The sequence below is a fragment of the Mizuhopecten yessoensis genome, unplaced genomic scaffold (assembly GCF_002113885.1).
Source record: "Mizuhopecten yessoensis strain PY_sf001 unplaced genomic scaffold, ASM211388v2 scaffold8849, whole genome shotgun sequence".
NCBI lineage: Eukaryota > Metazoa > Mollusca > Bivalvia > Pectinida > Pectinidae > Mizuhopecten > Mizuhopecten yessoensis.
The window spans coordinates 283,720-306,358 of NW_018407753.1; the positions used below are offsets into that span (position 1 = coordinate 283,720).

Genomic DNA, 22,639 nt, shown 5'->3' on the forward strand with positions numbered 1-22,639 from the left:
TTTATTACGGGTTCAACAATCTTTTACACGAAATATAAAAAGATAAAGACGTGTTTAAAAGACATTTGTCTATTTTCAATGCAACATGTTTTGCAGGTACGTTAAGCTCGAGTGACTTTACTAAAGAAACTTGCAAAGACGATATGCATATTTTCAGACGTGATTTGTGTCCTTAGCAACCGGTAAATTGACGACAAAACAAGATATACATCAACAATTATCTGATAGAAGGACTTTGGACACTAGATATTCACAGAAGTTACAGTAATGATAGTCATATAAAAGAGCCAATCACACAACTGTATATGTGGTTTTACATTGATTCTATAAATAAAACAGCTTCCAAGAAAGATACATGAATAGAACCTAAGCAGGTGTTTTTCAAAATAACAGTATGACGCAAGTCTCTCGACCGATTTGTTCTTGGCAGTGCCTTACTTTTGGCCTTTAGTTGAGCGTTTGCCCCTGTGAAGAAGGCTTTGGGTTCTATCCCCTGGCCGAGACATACCAGAGTCTGTAAAAATGGTAGTTTCTACTCCTGCTTAACGCTCAGCAATTTAGGAGTGGGACGACTGGTTCGCCCGTTGTCAGTATAATGTGACCTGGTGGGTGTCCTGCTGGGTGTCTTCGGCAGTATGTTTCAGTGAGGAAGCACAATAAAGTCCTGATTGGTCGACATTTAGATATTGACCAATGTTATAGATTTGGTATGTGGACGTGGGGTTGTCGTAAAAATGACCTTTACCTACAATGTACTTTCAATGTCAAAGGGATCAAATGTGTTATCATATTTAAATGACTCTTCTCAATAACATAGACCCAAGGGGTGATGATATTTGGGATTAAGGACTTCCAAGTTTTTTCAACTGAATGACTTTGGTTAGACTTTCAAGATTACTGTGGAAAAATGTGTTAATATCTTGTAACAGGTTGTTTTGAAAACCAAGAGTCATTGGTTAGGATTTTTATCCTATAGCTTTATCTTAATCTAATTTGATATGGAGTATCCTTGGCCCCAATATGATTCAATGTTGTATAAACCATGCCCCAACCCCTATGGGGACACAGGGATGGGACCCAATAAGGTGAGGGTGTTGCTGAGAGACAGACCCAATATTTGGAAATATTTGTAGTAAAGTATAATATTTAATGAGAATATTTTGCTATGACTGCTTAAATATCCAGGTGAGCAATACAGGCCCTCTGGGCCTCTTGTTTAATAAATATACTTTATCTTGTGATATTTAAATAAAAAAAAACATTATTTTTTCTCCAAATTTACATTTTGAAATAGGACAAGAAATTATAATTATTATTATCATAGCACTTTGTCTCGTCACTTTGTAATGTCAAAATGGGACTGAAATTATATGTCACGTCCTGACTAAGTCATATTGTGATACCAGCTGTTGTCCTGGGAACAGCTCGGAACACCATGTCTTTATCCGGATGGACCACAGCGTGTGTCCAGTCCACCACGAACCGAAGGTCCGGTGTCTCCTCCACGTGGCTAAAGTCAAAGTTATTCAGTAAGATTGCAATGGCCAATCGGATCTCCAGCCACGCTATGTGTTGACCAATACACACCCGCGACCCAGCACCGAATGGAATGTATAAGTTAGAAGTAGACTTTTTAGACTCATTTTCATAAAAGCGGAAGGGTATGAATTCCGTTGAATGGCTCCATGCCTGTGGCGATCTATGTATCCCCCAGGTAAACACTACAATGTCACTCTGAAATTGACAGAAAGACAATATCATTGGCAAGTATGCAAAAGCAGACTGCAGTTGTTTTGGTAACACGACTGTGGTTGCTATGGAAACAACGCTGTAGTTGCTTAGGTACACTGTAACATGATTATAGTTCCTTAGGTAACACGGCTGTAGTTGCTATGGAAACGTGCCTGTAGTTGCTAGGATACTCACATGTTCCTGAAGGTTGACATTTCCTATAGTGATGGGGCCGTTGTTTTGTCTGCTGATGAATGGTGCTATAGGGTATAGCCGAAGTACTTCTTTCATGACGCTCTCTATTTTTGGTAGAGGAAAGTTCGGGTCTTTCCGTAAATTGTCCATATTTTCGTCAGCTTCTGCCTGGAGTTCCATCTAATGTAACGAAAACGTATTGGAAAGTGAATAGCAAAGGATGTATATTTTTGAGCATTCGAGATAAACAAGAGGTCCAATAGGCCTGCATTACTCACCTGGTATTAATCTTAAACTTGATATATTAACAAAAGTCACAGAGGGCCTGTATCGCTCACCTGGATAGTAAAGCAGCCATGGGAAAATATATCACTCCAATGGTACAGAAAAGTAAGATTTTAAAGATTTAAACCTCTATTTTCCCTATTGGGCCCAGCAACTATATTGTTTCAGCCCCCAGAGGGTCCAAACCCACCGTTTAGACAAAATTTAGTCCCCTTTTCCCAAGGATGCTCCAGGTTAAATTGGGATAAAATCCGTTAATTCCTATGGTAGAAGAAAACGTTTTTTACCTCTATTTCCCCGATTGGGCCCTGCAACTTTGCCCACAGCGGGTCCAATCTACCGTTTATACAAAACTGTGTCCCCTTGGCCCAAGGGTGCTCCAAATAAAGTTGGGATGAAATCTCTCAATCCCCATTGTAAAAGGAGGATTTCAAAGGTTTTTACCTCTATTTCCCCTATTTGGCTCTGCCCCTAGGAGGGCCACGCCTACTATTAATACAAAAACGAGTACCCTCGGCCCAAGGATCCTGCAGACCAAATTAGGATAAAATCCCTTAATCCCTGCTGTAGAAGAAGGTTTTTAGAGGTTTTTACCTCTATTTCCCTATTGGGCCACGCAACTCTGCCCCCAGGGGGTCCACACCCAACATTTATACAAAATTGAGTCCCTCTACTGGGCCGTTCAGGACAAGGAGCGTTTTAAAGGAAAAGTTGAAGGACGGACGGAAGACGGATGACGGACGGACGACGGACGCTGCGCCATGACATAAACCATTAACATTGGGAAAAAAATATGACATAGAGAGCACGAAAGGAGTTCTTGTTTCCCACAATTTTATAAATTAAGCATCAGAATCTTTCATATTAACTTGCCAAATAAAATTGAAACAGGTTTATGACTCGTTTAACGACCTTTGCAAATGTTTTTGCAAGACATAAAAGTTGGGGGGGGGGGGGGGGGGGNAATCACAAATGCTGACCCCTTTATGTAACAAGTCTAACATTGTGAGGGTAAAATTTTAGGAGGTCGTATACCGACATATGGAGGAAAAATGAAAACATGCATTGATACGTAATCAATGCAAATAATGTCTGAAAAAATAGTTTAAGATAAATATTGTAATGGACAAAGGAAGGGTGCTCAATCAAATAAGCTGACAGGGACATTGTCTAACATGCAGAAGAAGTGATGTAATGACATAATTACAAAATTTGGATGTGACAATTACATAACATATCTGCCCATCTTTCTGATTAATTCAGCAAGTCAGTATTAATTACAGATATATTTTCCACCGGATCTTATCACATGTGAAATAAAAATGTGAAAGTAGAATATATAGTTCACATAGCAGAACAGATTCCGGGATCATCAAGTAGCAAAACTTTGGACTCAAGTCCAAATTGTATCCTGACGTTAGGGCCTGGGGAGATCTTTAGATAGAACACTGTAAAATCGATGTTGCACATTCCTATTTTTCATTAAGACAGGGAAACTGCAGTATTCATTGTGCAAAGGTTAAGACCTACCAAAAAACTATTGCTATTCTGAAAACAACTCCGAGAGAAAACAAATTTAAGCTCCCCAACGTTAACAAAGAATGTGTACATGTATAGTGTTTCTAATGTTGCATAAAATGTACAGCCAAATGTCATATGACAAAAGATTTGTGGGGGGAGGGGTGGGGGGGATAGCTTTAATAGCCCACGACCTGTTTCTTGCGAAACATTAAACCCGTAAGTAGCCGAGTGTTTAGTGTATCTAATGTTTAGTGGAGCTGTAGAATGATTCCTCTCAGTGTGTTTATAGATGACCTCTGTGTACCCAAAGCGTCTGAGTGTTGATCGAATCATCATAGCCTACCTACATACAACGTCTGTGTGTTTACTGTGGTTAAACTTGGCAACCTTTCTGCAGACTTAATCATGCGCGCAGACGGCCGGGCCGCTGGGACTTGTACACAATGAGGCAATCAGGGGACACGTATCAACTTGCAAGCGTGACACTGCAGATATTGAAATTGAATTTTTTTTAACAGCTTATAATTACATAATTTATGTCTGGTTATATATTTCCCACGTATATTTCCCACGTTATTGACAAATATCCTTGACATGTTCAAATAATTTCCTTAACTCATTCACCCATGAAATTTCCCTAGAATGGTAGAGAAATTGGTTTGGAACCATTGAAGCTAGCAACTTTCTCTTTTATCATTTGTCGAAATTTGAAATGGGCATTATATTTTTTAATCATCTATATATACAACAATGTTGTAGATGTATCATCAACCAGCTGCTCCCTTAGCCCTTTCACCACTGTAAATCATAATAGACTCATCCATATCAATGCATGGCAGAGTCTTCTAAAGTTACATAGGGGTGAAAGGGTTAGTCCTGCAACAGTACAATAACATTGATATACATTACCCATCAACCAGATATAAAAGCTAGGGATATTTGTTGGTAGATGTCATTACTCAACACCTTATAAATCAATAATAAGACCTTCAAATTAGGCCTAAGACATTCACTCACACCGTTAACACTCAGCACAATTTAATATCATAACACTAGAATTCTTATTTCAGATTCAGATCTGGTTTTATAAAGACGTTCACACATTTTATTTGTGTGGCCTTGAAAGTGAGTCAAGGCCATTCATTGGAACAAACTTGACCGCTCTTTATTCCAGCATACAACTGATAAAATACATAAAATAGTTATCCTAGACAAAGTTTCATAGGAAGAATTCCACAGGAGTGGATGTGCCGCCTGCTCAGCGCTTTTAGTGAGAAAAGGGTTTTGGCTTGAGTTATCGCGTAAACAAGCAAAACAAATTAACAGCAAAAACGATGATCAGCATTGCTATGTCAAGTGTGATATGCCAAATCGCTGAAAAATGAAACTGGACAGAAAAACCTGTAATATATGTCGAACATTATTGGTTCTAGCATTACCGTACAAAATTTGAAAGGAATTGATTAAATAATAAACAAGAGGCCCAAAGGGCATGTATCACTCACGTAGAAATGTTAGCAAAATTGAAGTTAGAATAGCATAATGTCACTGTAAGTGTACATGTAAAATAAAAGGATGCTTTACCCAAGGATGCTTTAGAACAAATATGGACATAATCCTGTCATTCCTACAGAAGAAGAAGAATTTAAAAGCTATTTTTCGCCAAAAGGGGTGTCAGACCTAACGTTTATGCAAAATTGGTTCCCCTTCTACCAAGGGTGCTTCATCCCAAATTGAACAAAATCCTGTCATTCCTACAGAAGAAGAAGAATTTTGAAGAACTTGCTATGTTTGCCTTATTGGGCCCGCCCATCAGGCCCCAGGGGGTCCTAACCCACCATTTATGCAAAATTGATTTCCCTTTCAAATTTGGTCAAAATACCTTAATCCCCACAGAAGAAGAAGGATATTAAAGCTGTTTCTTAAAATCCCTTATTGGGCCCGCCTCTCTGCTGCCAGGGGGGTTAGACACACCGTTTATACACAATTGCTTCCCCTACACCCAAGGATGCTTCATAACAAATTTGAACAAAATCCTGTCATTCCTACAGAAGAAGAAGGATTTTGAGAATTCGCTACGTTTGCCCTATTGGGCCCCTCTCCTCAGCCCCCAGCCCCAGGGGGGCAACATCACTGTTTATACAAAATTGAGTCCCTTTTTCCCAAGGATGCTTCAGATCATATTGGGATGAAATCCCTTCATCCCTATGGTAGAAGAAGGACTTTAAAGTTTTTACCTCTATTTCCCCTATTGGACCTCGCCCCTCTGCCCCGAGGAGGGCAACATCCACAATTTATACAAAATTGAGTCCCCTTGGCCCAAGGATGCTCCAAATAAAGTTGGGATGAAATCTCTCAATCCCTATTGCAGAAGGACAAGTGGCATTATAAAGGAAAAGTTGACAGATTACGAACACCGTGCCATTGACAAGCTCGCCGGTCCTTAGGACATGGTTTAAGGTTTCACAGAGCTGCTTTCTGTATATCAGGGAAGTTGTTTCTGTTACAAAGATAAATTCACCCTAGAACTCTTTATATTACCTGCAGGTGAGGATATTTGGTAAGCAGGTAAAATACAACAGGTAGGGTGGATGCTGTGGTTTCGGTGCCCGCCATCAGAAACAGCTTCATGTTGTCTTTAGCCTGAAAATATACAGCAGATTGATATGAACTGTACTTAAGGTTGACCTTTAATTTTCATGAATATAGTATTGCAGTAGTTCTTAAAACTACTTATAAGTAATAATTTGAATCTGTGAACTAACAGTTGTATATCAGTATCGTTAAGGCAGTGTTGATCAATCCCATGCATATACCTTCTTGAACAGAATTTGTTGAAACGAAAGTAAATATATGAGAATGTGTAAGTTTCGGGTACCCCGACCGACCCTAGTTTATACCTCAGACCATATTATAGCAATTTTATTTCGCTCTAATGCACATGAACGTCACAGTTAAAGGCACCAACAAGTCGTAAGCGTCTCTATTTTATAGGCAGGTATCAAAACCTAATTTAAATCCTCAACTGGTTTTATTGTCAATCATGTACCCCGATACAAACATTTTTTTTTGGTCTTGTCAAATTGATGACAAAGGAACATATTCTAGATTTTGCAGTCATGTTCTCGTGTCAATGCAGTAAGGATTGTCTGTTTCTGTTGTTCTACCTGCCACCAGGTAGTGGTGATCCGATTAATCGACTAAGTAAGGCATCGGCCAGTTAGGCTAACAAACTGATTAATCGAGTACAAAATCCATGATTGATTTTAGTCGGAATACTTATGTGTAGATGTTATGGAGTTTTCAGTAGACATTTCTCCCAGCTAAATGTAAAATTGTTGGCATCATCACTGCATGACTTACTTTGAGCTCATAACTGCTCGTTAGGACTATATATTACAGATTCAGTGTTTGAAGAGAGGTATTTCTTATATTATAATTACATGGTATCACTTTATTTTTAGCCTAAGTGACAGTGAAAAGCATGGCGGATTTCCCTATGTATTTCTATAAAACGATTATTAATCGATCATCAGTTGGTTATAATGGTAACCAATGATCGATCAGAAAATTTCAACAGATTCCCAACACACTACCGCTAGGCCTTGCTTCAAAATACCAAATAGCAAGAAGATATGATACCAAGACCAGTAATCCGGTTTAGCTCCCGTAACTGTGTTCTCATTCCATCGTTTTTGGTCGAGAGAACAAAAGCTAATGTTTCCCCTCAGTGCAAATATAAGGCATTTGCGAAACCAACAATAGCATTATCCCTAAAATCAGTGAGTTATGTGCAATAAGAGTGCGACCTACTTGTTCGAAGCCACAAGCTTCGTGAAGCTGGACGACTAGCCTCTTGTCCTCTCTAGTCTGGTCGTCCTCGTTGAGAGCGTCCTCTAGGATCTGTGACGTCAGACTGTCCAGGTTCTCGGCAGCCTGGATGAATTCGGTACTGTTACTGGTGATTTCTGCTAAGGCGTAACATCTGGGGAACAAGATTTTTGAAGATGACATAAATAGATCCAGAAATAGAGCGTTTTCCTCTTTTCATTATCACCTATATGCGAATCCTCCCATCAAAACTACTTTACGAATTCTACATTGTTATGCAAATTTTTGTTAGTATACCTTGTATTTGATTCTTAATTCTCAAGATCTACTCACTTTATTTGATACATTTCCAAAGTAACAACAGTAAATCAACTAACGTATTTCATCACTTACACGTACAAACCTACCAGGCCTCAAACTGAGGTATCTTGATCAATGGCAAAGAAACATCAATTAAAGACTAAGGGCCGATACTGTATACTGGAGGTTAGGTTTGGTTTGGTTTGGTTTGGTTTAGTTTAACATCCTATTAACAGCAAAGGTCATTTAAGGATGTGCCTCCATATGTGTATTGTATACGTGCTTTCGTGTGTGTATGCAGGAGACAGGGTATTATGTTAGTGTGTGATACCGACTTTCATAGTGCTATCTCACTGAACTACCATGCCGAAGGCACCCAGCACAGCATTCCGCCCGGTCACATTATACCGACAGTGGGTGAACCAGTTGTTGCCATTCCCCTAAATGCTGAACATTAAGCAGGGAATAATAACTACCATTTTTAAAAACTTTGGTCATCCCGGCTTGGGGACAGAACCCATTGCCTTTCTCACCTGGTCGAACGCTCAACATTCAAGCCAAAAGTGAGGTGTTGCCAAGCAAGGCGCTAGGAAATAAAAGGTAGTTAGAAGTAGAAAGAAAGAAAAAGATCCCAATTATTGCTATGGGTGCAGCAGATTTATTTTGGTCGCTTTTGTGTCCCATAGTAAATACCCAATTCTGCAGGGGGGTTCCCAAATTAGTCGCCTCCTACGATACTTGCAGTGGGAAACAGCAGGTTCATTCTTTTCCCGATCCCCTACCTGCAGGGGTGGTATGCTGGAGGAAATTGGCCGAGATGTTACGTATCACTGCCTTCAACAAAAGGCTATTATTTATCATTTACCCTCCAGTTATGTCCGCCCTGAAGAATCTCTTGAAATAGCTTTATCAAAGTACTACAAATGTAACAAGGTGCCCCAATAATATTCTTGTATTTGAATTCTTAGATATTTCCAATGGATGATTTGAAAAAACTTTGATATCCAAAAAATAAATAAAAATAATTACATATCAAGAATATATATATGTATTACAATAACAATGTAGTTGAATGTCGCAGGGCTTACATTAATCTGATATTTAATTGAGCCATCATCTTCTTTTTCGAATGGATGCCATTTCATTTCACTTCAATATTTACATCGCAATTCTTTTGTGCAACAAGAAAATTGTCTTTTCAGAAATGAGTTTTTAAAGCTGTAGTTAAAATTGATTTTTTCCCCAATGAAAAAAAGACAGTGGTACAGGGATCTTTAAACTAATGTGTTGCATACCTGTGCAGAATGGTCGTCATGGCCTCCAGCAGCCGATCCTGTCGACCTTTCAGTCCCCCAAGGTCAAGATGTAATAACACATGGCCGACCACGTCTAAGGCAAGTCTTAGGCTGAACTGGGTGATATTGACCGGCCTTGACCCACTACTGACCTCTCGTATATTCTGACACAAAAGGTCAAGGTCACGGATCATAATATGACCTCCTTCATCTATTGATGTTTTACGAAAGATGGACGCGATAGCACGCCTTGTTTCCGGACTTTTTTGAGAAGATCCTAAAAACGTGTCTTTCAATGGAGAATCTTCTAGGTAATTATCTGCTCCTTTATCAAGCTTATTGATAGCGGTTTGTGCTATCCTCTCCTCGAATAGGTATATTTTCCCCTCATATCTGTATAAGCCGTATTTATGATAAAACTGACAAAGGTATTCTAGTTTCTTCAGTTTGTCGGTTCCAAACAGTTGGTGAAGAAGTGTTTTGACAACAGATCCCGTCTCTGGTATGGTGGTTCTGTAAAACTGCAACAGATCATTTTGTTGAAAATTTTACAACTGAGATTCAGGAATAACATGTTAGAACATGTGGTTTGCAAAGATAAAAATTTTCTGTATACTAACATTTAACATGTCAAACATCACAAAGAAAAAACCCCGAAGTTTCCATTTAAAAAAATTAAATTATTAAAGGATTGAAAATATTCACAAATCATTATACAATGTAGGTACTCTTCAGAATCAGAGCTCAGCATTCCGGATCTGTTTAATGACGACGGAAATGTTTGCATAATGTTTAGATTTAGATCTTAATAAGTATTCTTGATTAAGCTATTGTCTTATTTGTTAATAAAATTGATAATATTATTTATTTATAACCACCATCTGTCTATAACTACCACGTGTCTATACCTATTACCTGACTATAACTACCACCTGTCTATACCTAACCCTGTGTATATAAAACTACCATCTGTCTATAACTACAATCTGTCTATAACTACCTTCTGTCTATATCTAATACCTAACTATAACTACCATCTGTATATAACTACCTTCTGTCTATATCTAATACCTAACTATAACTATCATTTGCCTATAACAACCACCTGTCTATACCTAATACCTCACTATGACTACCAGCTGTCTATACCTAATACCTAACTATAACTACAATCTGTCTATAACTACAAGCTGTCTATAACTAACTTCTGTCTATATCTAATACCTGACTATAACTACAATATGTCTATAACTACCTTCTGTTTATACCTAATATCTGATTATAACTACAATCTGTCTATAACTACAAGCTGTCTATAGCTAATACCTAGCTGACTATACCTACCAGCTGTCTATAACTACCAGCTGTCTACATCTAATACCTTACCTTAACTACAAGCTGTCTATACGTAATACCTTACTATAACTACCAGCTATCTATACCTAATACCTTACTATAACTTCCACCTGACTTTACCTTATACCTGTCTATTACTACCACCAGTCTATAACTACCACCTGTCTATACCTACCCCTGTGTATATAAAACTTCCATCTGTCTTTAACTACAATCTGTATATAACTACCTTCTGTCTATACCTAATATCTGACTATAACTACCAGCTGTCTACATCTAATACCTTACCTTAACTACAAGCTGTCTATAGCTAATACCTAGCTGACTATAACAATCACCAGTCTATAACTACCAACTGTCTATAATTATCCCCAGTCTATAACTATCACCTGTCTATTACTACCCCCAGTCTATAACTACCCCCTGTCAATAACTATCACCTGTCTGTAACCTTCATCAGTCTATAACTACCACCTGTATATAACTATCACCAGTCTATAACTACCACTTGTCTATAACTATTACCTGTATATAACTATCACCAGTCTATAACTCCCACCAGTCTATAACTACCGCCTGTCAATAACTATCACCTGTCTGTACCCTTCACCAGTCTATAACTACCCCCTGTCAATAACTATCACCTTTCTGTAACCTTCACCAGTCTATAACTACCACTTGTCTATAACTATCACCAGTCTATAACTACCACCTGTCTATAACTACCACCTGTCAATAACTATCACCTGTCTGTAACCTTCACCAGTCTATAACTACCACCTGTCTATACCTAACCCTGTGTATATAAAACTACCATCTGTCTTTAACTACAATCTGTATATAACTACCTTCTGTCTATATCTCATATTTGATTATAACTACAATCTGGCTATAACTACAAGCTGTCTATAGCTAATTCCTAGCTGACTATAACTATCCCCAGTCTATAACTACCACCTGCCTATTACTATCATCAGTCCTTAGCTATCGCCTGACAATAACTATCACCTGACTATAACTACCACCTGTCTATAACTACCACCTGTCTATACCTAATACCTAGCTGACTATACCTACCAGCTGTCTATAACTACCAGCTGTCTACATCTTATACCTTACTATAACCACCAGCTGTCTATACCTAATACCTTACTATAACTACCAGCTATCTATACCTAATACCTGACTATAACTTCCACCTGTCTATACCTTAAACCTGACTATAACTGCCATCTGTCTATAACCACCAGCTGTATATACCTTATATCTGACTATAACTACCACCTGTCTATAACCATCACCTATCTATAGCTACCAGCAGTCTATACCTTATATCTGACTATAACTAACATCTTTCTATACTTAATACCTGACTATAATGACCATATGTCTGTAACTTCCACCTGTCTATAACTAATACCTAACTATAACTACCATTTTTCTATACTTAATACCTGACTATAATGACCATCCGTCTATAACTACCAGCAGTCTAAACCTAATACCTAACAATCACTACCATCTGTCTATAACCACCGCTTGTCTATAACTACTATTTGTCTATAACTACCAGTTGTATATACCTAACCCCTGTGTATATATAACTACCTTTTGTCTATAACTACCATCTGTTTATATCTAATACCTGACTATAAATACCACCTGTGTATAACTACCAGCTGTATATACCTAACCCTGAGTATATATATAACAACCATCTGTCTATAACTACCATCTGTTTATATTTAGTAGCTGACTATATATACCACCTGTGTATAACTACCAGCTGTATATACCTAACCCTGTGTATATAAAACTACCATCTGTCTATAACTACAATCTGTCTATAACTACCTTTTGTTTATATCTAATACCTAACTATAACTACCATCTGTCTAGAACAACCAGCTGTCTATACCTAACCCCTGTGTATATATAACTACCATCTGTCTATAACTACAATCTGTCTATAACTACCTTCTGTCTATATCTAATACATAACTATAACTACAATCTGTCTATAATTACCTTGTGTTTATATCTAATACTTAACTATAACTACAATCTGCCTATAACTACCACCTGTCTATACCTAATACCTGACTATAACTACCACCTGTCTATACCTTATACCTGACTATAACTACAATCTGTCTATAACTACCTTCTGTCTATAACTTATACCTGACTATAACTACAATCTGTCTATAACTACCTTCTGTCTATACCTAATATCTGACTATAACTACCAGCTGTCTATACCTAATACCTAGCTGACTATAACTACCAGCTGTCTATAACTACCAGCTGTCTATACCTAATACCTTACTTTAACTACCATCTGACTATAACTACCAGCTGTCTATAACTACCAGCTGTCTATACCTAATACCTTACTTTAACTACCATCTGTCTATAACTACCATCTGCCTATAACTACCACCTGTCTATACCTAATACCTGACTATAACTACCAGCTGTCTATACCTAATACCTGACTATAACTACAATATGACTATAACTACCAGCTGTCTATACCTAATACCTGACTATAACTACCATCTGACTATAACTACCAGCTGTCTATACCTAATACCTGACTATAACTACCATCTGACTATAACTACCAGCTGTCTATACCTAATACCTGACTATAACTACCATCTGACTATAACTACCAGCTGTCTATACCTAATACCTGACTATAACTACAATCTGACTATAACTACCAGCTGTCTATACCTAATACCTGACTATAACTACAATCTGACTATAACTACCAGCTGTCTATACCTAATACCTGACTATAACTACAATCTGACTATAACTACCAGCTGTCTATAACTTATACCTGACTATAACTACAATCTGTCTATAACTACCTTCTGTCTATACCTAATATCTGACTATAACTACCAGCTGTCTATACCTAATACCTAGCTGACTATAACTACCAGCTGTCTATAACTACCAGCTGTCTATACCTAATACCTTACTTTAACTACCATCTGACTATAACTACCAGCTGTCTATAACTACCAGCTGTCTATACCTAATACCTTACTTTAACTACCATCTGTCTATAACTACCATCTGCCTATAACTACCACCTGTCTATACCTAATACCTGACTATAACTACCAGCTGTCTATACCTAATACCTGACTATAACTACAATATGACTATAACTACCAGCTGTCTATACCTAATACCTGACTATAACTACCATCTGACTATAACTACCAGCTGTCTATACCTAATACCTGACTATAACTACCATCTGACTATAACTACCAGCTGTCTATACCTAATACCTGACTATAACTACCATCTGACTATAACTACCAGCTGTCTATACCTAATACCTGACTATAACTACCATCTGACTATAACTACCAGCTGTCTATACCTAATACCTGACTATAACTACCATCTGACTATAACTACCAGCTGTCTATACCTAATACCTGACTATAACTACCATCTGACTATAACTACCAGCTGTCTATACCTAATACCTGACTATAACTACAATCTGACTATAACTACCAGCTGTCTATACCTAATACCTGACTATAACTACAATCTGACTATAACTACCAGCTGTCTATACCTAATACCTGACTATAACTACAATCTGACTATAACTACCAGCTGTCTATACCTAATACCTGACTATAACTACAATCTGACTATAACTACCAGCTGTCTATACCTAATACCTGACTATAACTACAATCTGACTATAACTACCAGCTGTCTATACCTAATACCTGACTATAACTACAATCTGACTATAACTACCAGCTGTCTATACCTAATACCTGACTATAACTACAATCTGACTATAACTACCAGCTGTCTATACCTAATACCTGACTATAACTACAATCTGACTATAACTACCAGCTGTCTATACCTAATACCTGACTATAACTACAATCTGACTATAACTACCAGCTGTCTATACCTAATACCTGACTATAACTACAATCTGACTATAACTACCAGCTGTCTATAACTTATACCTGACTATAACTACAATCTGTCTATAACTACCTTCTGTCTATACCTAATATCTGACTATAACTACCAGCTGTCTATACCTAATACCTAGCTGACTATAACTACCAGCTGTCTATAACTACCAGCTGTCTATACCTAATACCTTACTTTAACTACCATCTGACTATAACTACCAGCTGTCTATAACTACCAGCTGTCTATACCTAATACCTTACTTTAACTACCATCTGTCTATAACTACCATCTGCCTATAACTACCACCTGTCTATACCTAATACCTGACTATAACTACCAGCTGTCTATACCTAATACCTGACTATAACTACAATATGACTATAACTACCAGCTGTCTATACCTAATACCTGACTATAACTACCATCTGACTATAACTACCAGCTGTCTATACCTAATACCTGACTATAACTACCATCTGACTATAACTACCAGCTGTCTATACCTAATACCTGACTATAACTACCATCTGACTATAACTACCAGCTGTCTATACCTAATACCTGACTATAACTACCATCTGACTATAACTACCAGCTGTCTATACCTAATACCTGACTATAACTACCATCTGACTATAACTACCAGCTGTCTATACCTAATACCTGACTATAACTACCATCTGACTATAACTACCAGCTGTCTATACCTAATACCTGACTATAACTACAATCTGACTATAACTACCAGCTGTCTATACCTAATACCTGACTATAACTACAATCTGACTATAACTACCAGCTGTCTATACCTAATACCTGACTATAACTACAATCTGACTATAACTACCAGCTGTCTATACCTAATACCTGACTATAACTACAATCTGACTATAACTACCAGCTGTCTATACCTAATACCTGACTATAACTACAATCTGACTATAACTACCAGCTGTCTATACCTAATACCTGACTATAACTACAATCTGACTATAACTACCAGCTGTCTATACCTAATACCTGACTATAACTACAATCTGACTATAACTACCAGCTGTCTATACCTAATACCTGACTATAACTACAATCTGACTATAACTACCAGCTGTCTATACCTAATACCTGACTATAACTACAATCTGACTATAACTACCAGCTGTCTATACCTAATACCTGACTATAACTACAATCTGACTATAACTACCAGCTGTCTATAACTTATACCTGACTATAACTACAATCTGTCTATAACTACCTTCTGTCTATACCTAATATCTGACTATAACTACCAGCTGTCTATACCTAATACCTAGCTGACTATAACTACCAGCTGTCTATAACTACCAGCTGTCTATACCTAATACCTTACTTTAACTACCATCTGACTATAACTACCAGCTGTCTATAACTACCAGCTGTCTATACCTAATACCTTACTTTAACTACCATCTGTCTATAACTACCATCTGCCTATAACTACCACCTGTCTATACCTAATACCTGACTATAACTACCAGCTGTCTATACCTAATACCTGACTATAACTACAATATGACTATAACTACCAGCTGTCTATACCTAATACCTGACTATAACTACCATCTGACTATAACTACCAGCTGTCTATACCTAATACCTGACTATAACTACCATCTGACTATAACTACCAGCTGTCTATACCTAATACCTGACTATAACTACCATCTGACTATAACTACCAGCTGTCTATACCTAATACCTGACTATAACTACCATCTGACTATAACTACCAGCTGTCTATACCTAATACCTGACTATAACTACCATCTGACTATAACTACCAGCTGTCTATACCTAATACCTGACTATAACTACCATCTGACTATAACTACCAGCTGTCTATACCTAATACCTGACTATAACTACAATCTGACTATAACTACCAGCTGTCTATACCTAATACCTGACTATAACTACAATCTGACTATAACTACCAGCTGTCTATACCTAATACCTGACTATAACTACAATCTGACTATAACTACCAGCTGTCTATACCTAATACCTGACTATAACTACAATCTGACTATAACTACCAGCTGTCTATACCTAATACCTGACTATAACTACAATCTGACTATAACTACCAGCTGTCTATACCTAATACCTGACTATAACTACAATCTGACTATAACTACCAGCTGTCTATACCTAATACCTGACTATAACTACAATCTGACTATAACTACCAGCTGTCTATACCTAATACCTGACTATAACTACAATCTGACTATAACTACCAGCTGTCTATACCTAATACCTGACTATAACTACAATCTGACTATAACTACCAGCTGTCTATACCTAATACCTGACTATAACTACAATCTGACTATAACTACCAGCTGTCTATAACTTATACCTGACTATAACTACAATCTGTCTATAACTACCTTCTGTCTATACCTAATATCTGACTATAACTACCAGCTGTCTATACCTAATACCTAGCTGACTATAACTACCAGCTGTCTATAACTACCAGCTGTCTATACCTAATACCTTACTTTAACTACCATCTGACTATAACTACCAGCTGTCTATAACTACCAGCTGTCTATACCTAATACCTTACTTTAACTACCATCTGTCTATAACTACCATCTGCCTATAACTACCACCTGTCTATACCTAATACCTGACTATAACTACCAGCTGTCTATACCTAATACCTGACTATAACTACAATATGACTATAACTACCAGCTGTCTATACCTAATACCTGACTATAACTACCATCTGACTATAACTACCAGCTGTCTATACCTAATACCTGACTATAACTACCATCTGACTATAACTACCAGCTGTCTATACCTAATACCTGACTATAACTACCATCTGACTATAACTACCAGCTGTCTATACCTAATACCTGACTATAACTACCATCTGACTATAACTACCAGCTGTCTATACCTAATACCTGACTATAACTACCATCTGACTATAACTACCAGCTGTCTATACCTAATACCTGACTATAACTACCATCTGACTATAACTACCAGCTGTCTATACCTAATACCTGACTATAACTACAATCTGACTATAACTACCAGCTGTCTATACCTAATACCTGACTATAACTACAATCTGACTATAACTACCAGCTGTCTATACCTAATACCTGACTATAACTACAATCTGACTATAACTACCAGCTGTCTATACCTAATACCTGACTATAACTACAATCTGACTATAACTACCAGCTGTCTATACCTAATACCTGACTATAACTACAATCTGACTATAACTACCAGCTGTCTATACCTAATACCTGACTATAACTACAATCTGACTATAACTACCAGCTGTCTATACCTAATACCTGACTATAACTACAATCTGACTATAACTACCAGCTGTCTATACCTAATACCTGACTATAACTACAATCTGACTATAACTACCAGCTGTCTATACCTAATACCTGACTATAACTACAATCTGACTATAACTACCAGCTGTCTATACCTAATACCTGACTATAACTACAATCTGACTATAACTACCAGCTGTCTATAACTTATACCTGACTATAACTACAATCTGTCTATAACTACCTTCTGTCTATACCTAATATCTGACTATAACTACCAGCTGTCTATACCTAATACCTAGCTGACTATAACTACCAGCTGTCTATAACTACCAGCTGTCTATACCAACTACCTTACTTTAACTACCATCTGTCTATAACTACCAGATGTCTATACCTAATACCTTACTATAACTACCAGCTGTCTATAACGTATACCTGACTATAACCACAATCTGTCTATAACTACCTTCTGTCTATACCTAATACCTGACTATAACTACCAGCTGTCTATACATAATACCTAGCTGACTATAACTAACACCAGTCCATAACTACCACTTGTCTATAACTATCACCAGTCTATAACTACCACCTGTCGATAACTATTACCTGTCTGTGACTTTCACCAGTCTATAACTACCACCTCTCTATAACTACCACCTCTCTATAACTACCAACTGTCTATAACTATCACCAGTCTATAACTATCACCAGTCTATAACTATCACCACTCTATAACTACCGCCTGTCTATAACTATGACCAGTCTTTAACAACCACTTGTCTATAACCACCACAAGTCTATAACTACCACCTGTCTATAAGTATCACCAGTCTATAACTTCCACCTGTCTATAAGAACCACCAGTCTATACCTATCACGAGTCAATAACTACTCCCTGTCTATAACTACCACCAGTCTATAACTACCACCAGTCTATAACTACCACCTGTCTATAACTATCACCGGTCTATAACTACCATTAATCTATAACTACCATTTTTCTATAGCTACCACCTGTCTATATCTATCACCAGTCTATAACTACCATCTGTATTTAACTACCACCAGTCTATAACTACCACCTGTCTATAACTATCACCAGTCTATAACTACCACCTGTATTTAACTACCACCAGTCTATAACTTCCACCTGTCTATAACTATCACCAGTCTATAACTACCACCTGCATTTAACTACCACCAGTCTATCACTACCACCGGTCTATAACTATCATCAGTCTATAACTATCACCTGTCTATTACTACCACCAGTCTTTAACTACCACCTGTCTATAACTATCCCCAGTCTATAAATACCACCTGTCGATAACTACCACCAGTCTATAACTACCACCTGTCCAAACTAGCACCAGTCTATTACTACCACCTGTCTATAAGTATCATCAGTCTATAACTACCACCCGTCTATAAGTACCACCTGTCTATAACTATCACCAGTCTATAACTACCACCTGTCTATAACTATCACCAGTTTATAACTACCACCTGTCTATAACTACCACCTGTCTATAACTATCACCAGTCTATAACTACCACTTGTCTATAACTATCACCAGTCTATAACTACCACCTGTCTATAACTATCACCAGTCTATAACTACCACTTGTCTATAACTACAACCTGACTATAACTACAACCTGTCTATAACTACTACCGGTCATTAACAAGTATATCGCTACCTCCTGTCTATAACTACCACCTGATTATAAGTATCATCTGTCTATAACTACCACTTGTCTATAACTACCACATATCCTTCACTACCACCTGTCTATGAGTATCACCTGTCTATAACTACCACCTGTCTATAACTATCACCAGTCTATAACTACCGCCTGTCTATAAATATCACCAGTCTTTAACAACCACCTGTCTATAAGTACCACCAGTCTATAACTATCCCCTGTCTATAACTACTACCTGTCTATAACTTCCACCTGTCTATAACTACCACCTGCCTATTACTATCACAAGTCTATAACTACCACCTGTCTATAAGTCCCACCTGTCTATAAGTACCACCTGTCTATAACTGCCACATGGCTATATCTTCCACCTGTCTATAACTACCACCTGCCTATAAGTACCATCTGTACATGTGTATCGGTACTCCTAACTGCGATAACGTTCTGTAGCTCCTGACCAATACAATCGTCAGACCTTTCCTGCTAATGTAGCAAACAAATCAAGTGTCCAATCTGCAAGATTACATAATTGTTGAAATAACGAATCATTACGCATACAATAACTCTTTCACGAAATTAGCTCATTGCGTCTTTCAAAAAGTAAGGACCGCCATGACAGATCACGCGTGATATATCAATCAGTTTCTATATATGGCCTGCATGGCCAAATATAGTATTACTACTATGTTTACTACGAATTCCATAATGAGTCATGTCACCCTACGTCTGGCATATCGGAAGAGCGAATAAGTTTCTCTCAATTTAAATTACGTCTGCTCTCGCTACGTAAACACGATAATTCAGGCAGAGTTTAACTTCGTAAGAGATTAACAGAAATAGTGCATTGACGCGGAGCCATGCATATGTGCTAAAATCGTCCCGGTGTGGCCTTTTGACCGATGAATACCCGGCCGGGGCTGAGTATATTACTTTAGTACCCTCTGTCTAAACCTACTACCGGGCTTCAAGATCACGAGTACAGACACAGACGTAATGGCAGAATTAATGCTTAACCTTTAAGTTACATCATTTGAATATTATTTTTTTCTATTTATAGATATATCTGTATACAAACATATATACATGTGTAAGTGTGTGCACGCATGTTTGATTTTGTTTGTATGACAACATGGCGACCGAAGATGGTTTAACCGGTGCTGATGACATTCGAATTCTTGATTGGTCAATCTGAATGGTCGAGTAAAATTATCGAAACAAATTCTGAAAATCTGGACTGTAAGATTGGTCCTCGTTGTAAATCAACAGTAGATTTTTGTAACGACCTCTCGTTAAAAGTTTCTGTCCCTAATCCAAGACGTTTCAAAGGCCTAAGGATCTCTTTCAAAGAAATTATGACACTTATAATAATAGTAATAATAATTAAAATGACATCTGTAGCACAGAGAGCTTATGGAAATTGTCTATTAAATGAAAGTAGTGCACTCATTAAGCTCGTACATAGAAATAAAAACAAAACATATCAAGTACCCAATAAAGATATATGCCAATGTGACAAATTGTAAAATTCAACAGACTATATGCTAATAGAGCATGTATTAAAACTAATAGGTTGCAATTATTTAAATTACAAAATGTATATTAAGAGTGATACCAGTCTTACCAGATAGTTGATGTATTTTAGAATGTACAGTACAGCATGCACAAATATATTAACCACAGCTGTCGCCATCTTGTTAACCAGAAACTATTGACGTTAAAAAAAGGAATGTAAACGCCACCATTGCATCATGAGACAACGATTCACGGTTCTCCGGTTTCACAGGTGCGATTACAACTTGTGGCGCCATCAAGCGGTGTCTTAATAAAATTGTAATGTTATAGACACTCAAATGTTTATGAACTTTTCCCTCTGACTGTTTATATGAAGTTCAAGCAAGCTTTGTGATTGTGAATATCAATCTCCAAAACTAGTGTAAATGCTTTCTAAGGATAAGGGATCCTACCACACTTGATTTACGCCATTACACACGGAAGTTCTCCAATAAAGGTAGGGACGCCTTGAACAGAACAGAACAGAAAATGGCGGACGACTCGGCCCACCTCACTGACGCCATTACAAGCTACGACGGTATCTTCAAGGGAATCCACGACCAAGAAGTTCGGAATGACTTTCACAATGTGAGGAACCTACTGTCTTCTGGGAAATGGGATGCAGGTAAAAATCTTCTCTTGGAAGCTTTAAATAAGTCATCTGCACAACCACTAGACAAGAAATGTCTGACACTCATCATGAGCGAATTTAGAAGATATGAGAAAAATAAGATTCCGCCTGGTACTCAAACAGCCAATGTTATTTCGTGGGAGCACGTTGTTGACAGACATTTGGAGCGCATGAATGAACCAACGTGTGATTTGCCTCAAAGTGTGTTTTTCCTCTACGTAGGAATATCCGGTTTATCGAAATTACGGAGATTAGTCGGAAGGAAGATTTTGTCGGATAAATGGATCGCCGGGAAGATTCCGGAACTGCACTGTAGCTTGGTGACTGCGGATATGGTTCTGGGCCTGTTTTGTGATGAGCGCATCACCGAAAATGAAGTACAAGTTAATTATTACCCATTGAACAATTCCGAGAAACTCAGACTGTTCGCAGATATCATGGAAGGGGACTCGTCCAATGTCGAGATTATCTGCCCCTTCCCCCTCCTTAGGGAGTCCACAAGAAAGGAACTATGTTCCCCGGCGAAAGGATGGAGGGTTGATGACAGTTATGACGCAATGCTCAGCTGTGGTGAGGAAAGGATCAGGCAATACACAATTCAGTTCCTGGATAGCGTTACCATGACAGCAGGGAGGTTGTATGATCCAGCCTGTTCCACGGGAGTGTTCCTGTCCACCCTGAAGAAAGCATTTCCGGAAAGTCACACCATCGGTCAAGATTTAAGTCAACAAATGGCTGATTTTTCTAAACAACGAGTCGACGAAGTGTATTATGGTAACGCAATGTTTCCAAAAATACAAACCGGAACTGCTGATGTGTGTTTCGTTCGTTTTCTGAACTCAGAGGTTGTCACTTCTGCTGAGGCCGAGGTCCTTCTGGCCGCT

General features: G+C 37.8%; 1 protein-coding gene across 1 annotated transcript; it reads right to left on the reverse strand.

Moving 5' to 3' along the window:
• Positions 1-1,250: 1,250 nt before the first annotated feature.
• Positions 1,251-21,281, reverse strand: LOC110456810 (cytochrome P450 3A28-like). Its single transcript, XM_021507774.1, has 6 exons — positions 21,195-21,281; positions 9,159-9,679; positions 7,546-7,717; positions 6,274-6,375; positions 1,927-2,106; positions 1,251-1,734 (listed from the first exon to the last, which is right to left on the reverse strand). The coding sequence occupies exons 1-6, from the start codon at positions 21,261-21,263 to the stop codon at positions 1,390-1,392; spliced, it is 1,389 nt and encodes a 462-aa protein (XP_021363449.1). The 5' UTR covers positions 21,264-21,281; the 3' UTR covers positions 1,251-1,389.
• Positions 21,282-22,639: the final 1,358 nt, after the last annotated feature.

Coding starts and splice junctions, on each gene's coding strand:
- LOC110456810 (XM_021507774.1), bottom strand. CDS start 21,263: ATGGCGACAGCTGTGGTTAATATATTTGTGCATGCTGTACTGTACATT. Junction 9,680..21,194: donor TAAAATACATCAACTATCTG/GTAAGACTGGTA, acceptor GATCTGTTGCAG/TTTTACAGAACCACCATACC. Junction 2,107..6,273: donor CCAAATATCCTCACCTGCAG/GTAATATAAAGA, acceptor TCGTTACATTAG/ATGGAACTCCAGGCAGAAGC.